The 6000-nt window shown below is 37.1% G+C and overlaps 1 protein-coding gene across 3 annotated transcripts in view; it reads left to right on the plus strand.

The window, feature by feature from the left end:
* LOC103474770 (beta-galactosidase-1-like protein 2) overlaps nt 1–6000 on the plus strand; it is a 28456-nt gene that overhangs the window by 16379 nt on the left and 6077 nt on the right. For 2 of the 3 annotated variants that reach the window (XM_008425982.2, XM_008425983.2), the window contains exons 13-16: nt 4007–4153; nt 4425–4496; nt 4843–4921; nt 5062–5149. In XM_008425982.2, the coding sequence (XP_008424204.1) occupies nt 4007–4153; nt 4425–4496; nt 4843–4921; nt 5062–5149 (386 nt within the window). The remainder of the gene's footprint in view (nt 1–4006; nt 4154–4424; nt 4497–4842; nt 4922–5061; nt 5150–6000) is intronic. The other variant, XM_008425984.2, reaches the window with a different exon arrangement.

The following is a 6000-nucleotide window of genomic DNA, read 5'->3' on the forward strand; positions in this document are numbered from 1 at the left end:
GTGTATTTTCACTGTAGGAAACTTTTCAGGGACCAAGCTGTATTTTTGGGATAGCTTTTTGTGAATCAGTCAAAACCAGTAAAAATCTACCTAAAGAACATGGCCGCTCTAAATAGAGGGCTTTTTGAACTAAAGGTAAAGCTTTGGAAATGTCCTGCAGCTGGTTGAATAATCCCAGCAATTTCTGCAGTTATCTTCCAAATGACCATTCGCTGAAAGTCATATTTTGTACTAACTACAAATGCCAATAGGAATTTTAGATTTTTGTTTTCAGATTCACACTTTTAAACTTTAAACTGCTGAAAAGTGCATGTTTTTTTTAGTGTTTGCATTCAAATACACTGACAAAATCTGCCAACCTTAATCTCCAGTGTCTTGCAGCTTGTGTCCCCTGGTCCAAATCAAATGTCTCTATTGTCTCCTCACCATGTCATTAATTTCTACCGCAGCCTCCTAATGATCTAATTATTTGATTCAGGTGTGCTGAAGCAGAGACACATCCATAAGAGAACTGCAGTTTGACACTTGTGTTTTAGCTGGTTAAGCGTAAAACATTTTCAGTGTTTATGTTCTGAGATGCAGAATAAATCATTCACCTGTTCACGATTGTTGGTGATTCACCAGCCTTTAGTCTGAATGGAACAGAAGTCTGTGTGATTAATATTCCTATAAGACACAACTTCCTGCTTTAATCATAAAAGATCTGTGAATCATTTAGACTTCCTGTGAGTTGAAAGTGATTTCATTTAGTTGAGAGCTTAATTGCTCTGAAACTGTCACAAATGACATTCTTAAATTGTAGATTTTAATCCTAATGAGAGCAGTGTTGTTGTTGTTTTTTTTCTCTTATTGTCGGAGATCAGACTTAAAACTGAATCAGCCTAAACATTTCCACAGTTTCCAACTCTACAGTGGAGATGCACATAAACACAACAGCCTAGTACAGGGGCCTGCAATCGTTACAATCCTAAGAACCGACATAGGATTGTAAAAATCCAGCAAAATAAGACTTGTTTAGAGCTGCTATGCTACATGTAGCTGCTATGCTACATGACCTTTTCAGACAAGGAAAAGGTCTGATAAATATCAACTTCAGTGGGTGCGTTTCCTTAATGTTGAAATTCACGAAAAATAATTTAAAAAGCACATAATTTTCAAATTAATGACAAAAGTAATAGAGTTAAAAATATATATTACTTGTATTTTTAGTATCATGCTGTTGTGGAAAATCTATTTATCACATGCAAAAACAACAGGTAAAACCAGCACTTATTATTTCTATTAAAAACATGTCATTTTAACCCAGAGTGATTAAGAGCCATTTTGGAAGGTCCACAGACGGCAGACCCCCGCTGGTCTTGTAAATAAGAAGGTGTCAGGGACTTAAGTTCTGAAGAAAAAAAATGTTCAGGAAGGCATAGTCGAAAACATTATAACATTTCTAAACATTTGTGAACATTTTGAAAGATAAAAAAGTCCACCTGCTCATGGCATGTGGTGCTTTTCCTCATAGTAATCCTTCATTTTATGCTAGAACCAGTTGGTTTGTTAGATGCTAAAAACAAAATCAACCTTAGTTTAATCTGAAAACTCTGATACTGTACTCATACCATGTCGTACAATCTACAAAAAGGGCCAAATATTAAATCCCAGAAAATGTCATCATGTCCAAGATGGGCTGTGAGGTTTAATTCACTAAATAAATGTCAACTTTTATTTACACCTATTAAACAACTGGCTGCCTGGTAGATAAGGATTTATAGTGCTTTTAGAGCATTGGTGACCTCTAGGTGCCACACTTTGCTGCAGTTAGCTTGTACTTTGGAGACTTTTTTTTATTATTATTATTTTATCTCCCTTGCCATCCTCTTCACTCGGGTGGTAAGATAAGCTCGGGTCAGCCTTGTGACCAGTAGAAAACAGAAATGGGCTTGTGAGTCACTATAATACTTTGATTTTTTTAAATGGTATTACAGTAACAGCTTCAATGTGAAATTGTGTTTTGGTAATTAAATATAAATTGATTTTTTAATTATTTACACATCGTCAGCAAATATAGATGGTGGAATATTTGCGTTTTTGTTTTTTTTTCTATCTGTACTGACTAAGTCAACCAGATGTTTGATTAATGGACACTTTTGAAATCTGTCTTTCTGATATGGGATCATTTTATTCAGATTAACTTCAAATTTGCTTTTAATACTTGTATGAGACAGTCAGACACAAGGGGACCTTCAAGGCCTGACCAAAACATTTCTCATAAGTTATACTGGTAAGGTGGCCTTCATGGGAACCAGTATTATTCCCCCATCTGAAGCTTTATGATTGTAAAGTAACCTGCTGTTGAAATAGTCTGATGAAAACCTTGAGTGGCCCCTTGCCAAAAAAAAAAAGATGGAAAACAAAACAATTGGTGGAATATCCCCTTTGAACCTTCCCACTTGTATGTCCACTAGTTTAGGTATGTATATCATGTCTCCTTACAGCCATTTATATTCAAGCCAGGTGTAGCACGTCTGGTGACTCTAACTCCATTAATTATTCAGTCTCCATCGCAATAATTTGCTCCCTATGAGATGCCAATTACTTTGGCCCTGACCAGCCACACACCCTTGTTTTAAAAAGAGTGGTTTCTCTCCAGTTATAGAGTAGGCTGTTGTGAGTCTATTATATCTAGGTGTGTGTTTGGAGGTTTGTGATGAAGTGTGTTGTAGCTCATAGTGTTTAGATTAGCTTGTTGGACATGCATCATGTTCTTCCAGAAGGTATGAAGGACAAGGTTGCTTAGCAAAAAATCTGTACTTGCATGGATTTCCTTCTGAAAGATGCTGACAATAACAACCTTGAACATGTGGGGGAGACATTAAAGGGACTTAATATTTGAACAATCACCTTACCTAATATAGCCAAGCCACTAATTGCATTAGAAAGAAGTGATTGTCAATGAAATTTGTTTTTTAATCTCGCCTCGTTTAACTGTAGCGTGTGGAAATTTGACAAACCTGGCTGATTTGCATTATTCCATATAACGCAGCTGGCATGGCGTGGCTCAGGGTTGACTGGCACATTCCCATTCAGTCTCCCAGATCCCTCTGAAATAGCCCTGCTGCTACAGGAACCCCAGTGTGGTTGGCAGCTGTATGGGTACAAGCATTACCCTGCTCCTTTCTGTGCCTGAGCACATTGCCAAAACAATTGGCACTGCACTATTTTCACTTTACTATATTGTTATTTTCATGATGATGATTATTATTATTATTATACATACTAATAAAGAATAATAATGCCACTGCTGTTAAAAAATATGTTCTGCATCATTTGTCACATGCTCTACCTTTGTCATATTTTTGACTAAATAAATAACGTTACCAAGTAAATATCAAAAATTGTGATAAAAAGTGTGACAAATCCTCATTTCTCTCACTTATTTTTGTGAGTCCCAACACTGCCTGCAAGGTATACCTCTGACACTTGAAATTAATTAGCTGGCAAACATCATATTCCAGATAGTCTAATAGTCCAACTGACTTTCCAATATTAAGGTACATAGAGTACAATTTGTATGTCTTGTTTTGCAGGTGTGTACAATAGCAATTTTCCAGCCCGGCCTCTAGGGGTCGCTAGCAAACAAATGACTGAAGAACTGTGAGGCAAAGGAATATACACTTTTCCGCTGTCAATTCTTTACGGAAGCCCTTCCTTACTTCTTGACACATTTGAAGTTTTTTATATGTTTGCAGTCTTTGTACATGGGGCCCCTCCTCTTAGTTTAAAGTTTTAGTAAAAGTCATCACTTCAGAGGACGTCATGCTGCAAAGAGGAAAACGAGAGCACGTACTCTGAGAGTGAATTCTGTTTTAATTTAGAGCCCAATTTAAGTAGACACTTTAAACCATGTGCAAATCTATGCAAACAAGAATTCCTGCAGCTCATTTTTGCTCGTTTGAATTGTCGTTTTATGCACTGTTTGTTTGACTCTATGGTTATGCTTTTGCATACTTTGCAGCCTTTCAAATCTGAGAGGCCAATAAACATGGAGAACCTCCCTGTCAACAACAATAATGGCCAGTCCTACGGCTACACGCTGTATGAGACGGTCATCACCAGCGGAGGAACTCTCAACTCCAAGAACAACATCAGAGACAGAGCACTGGTGAGACCAAGGGATCCAACACATTTTACTCTCGTTTATTAGAGCACTTGTTCAGAGGAAGCTGCAGTGTTACTTCGTGAAGTTCACACCTGTGATTAGCTTGTTGAGTTTCAACCTAATTAAAGCGATGGTTTAATTTTGGAATAATTGCCCCATCTCTGTTTTCTGCACATTTGTGATTTAAGCGGTTGGTTCTTTTTCTGTTTTATTTTTATATGTAGCTCTTTCTGTCTTTCTAAATATGGATTTTTTTTTGTCCCCATTGTTCCAGGTTTTTGTGGACAAACAATATGTTGGTGTTTTGGACTATAAGGTGCAGGAACTTGTAATACCTGATGGGAAGGTATTGAGTTTTTGTGTCCTTCTGTATATATTTTAGACCCTGTGTGCTGTTTCAGAGAGATAAAGTTTTTAATATTTAACAACCTGCAGCATGTGAACGCTTCAGGGGATACTGATAGATGTTTTCTGGCAGCAAAGTGCGAGTGTGAAGCCAGCAGCAAATCGTCTTCTAAGTATTTATTTAGCAAAAAAAAAAAATTGACAAAATCTGCAATCTTTCTTGGAAAGAACTTGCTTAAAATTTCATAAGAGCTTGGCCGTTTTCTATATTTTTCTGTGTTTTTTTTTTGTAAACTGCTGCAGTTTCCTTGAATGCAGCTCATGTTTTATGTATGTTTATACTGAAGGGAAGCAGAACTCTGGGCTTGCTGGTGGAGAACTGTGGAAGGGTGAATTATGGGACGACTCTGGATGAGCAGCGCAAAGGTACAAAAACATCAAAAAGCTAATGATTTTAGAGATGCCCAAGTGGAAGCAAGATTTAGAGAAAATCTTGAATATGATCAACTACACGCCATATTTTAATTTTTCAAAAAACTGAAAATGGCATTGACTCATATTTTCAGGTCTTGTTGGTGATGTTGAGTTAAATTCGAAGGTCCTCAGAGGCTTCATTATTCATAGTCTGGATATGAAACCAGGCTTTTTAAACAGGTTTGTGTCTTTAATTACACTTCTATTGCTCCTTATGTTTTCGTTTCTTTTTCACTACGCCTGCCATCCTCTCATTCATCCCAGCACATTTTGTCTCCCAATTAGTATGATTACAGAGGCAACAAAATGGCAAAATTCACAAAATAAAACACAGTCACTTTTTAAACCCTCTTGATTTATCAACCCCAATGATTTCCTCAGTGATTTCAGCGTTGAGGCAAGACGCATGATTCCCACTTCTGGGTCAAATTTGTATGGCCCCTCTTTTTATTTGTTACTTAATGGTTTTATAGATCGAGTATAATTCGAGTTCTTAGTGTTGTTGCGTGCAAAACTGACAGGCTTGTAATCAATAAGTCACGGGACTGATCCTGCGTATGCTGTCCTTTAATCTTTGTTGCCCATTATGGCTAATTCATATCTAAGAATAAACAAAAGAGAAACTAGTGCCATTACCAGCCACCGTTCTCACAACAGAACGCAGAGATGTATCGGCGAGTCTGCTGGCATGCAGTGTCTCTCGGCTTCTAGCTCCAGTTGCAATATAGCAGATGATTGTGAGGGGAACTGAAAGTATCATTAGAGCATTCCTGCCAGCGCTCTATAGGGTCTGTTTCAGAACCGCCTCAGGGACAGAGCTCTGAACAGAGATTTCTCAAAGCCTGTCTGTCAACTTTTACTGAACTCCTGCTAGGATTATGCACCTGATACTATTGCACATATTTATTTTATTTGATCTGTTTTACACTGGTTATATTTCACTACAATTACGTTGTGTGCAAAATATCTAAAAAGCATATTTAGTATTTTTGTTTTCATATTAAGTGGCAAAATCTTTATATATATATATA

Source organism: Poecilia reticulata, linkage group LG13 (assembly GCF_000633615.1).
Source record: "Poecilia reticulata strain Guanapo linkage group LG13, Guppy_female_1.0+MT, whole genome shotgun sequence".
NCBI classification, from domain to species: domain Eukaryota; kingdom Metazoa; phylum Chordata; class Actinopteri; order Cyprinodontiformes; family Poeciliidae; genus Poecilia; species Poecilia reticulata.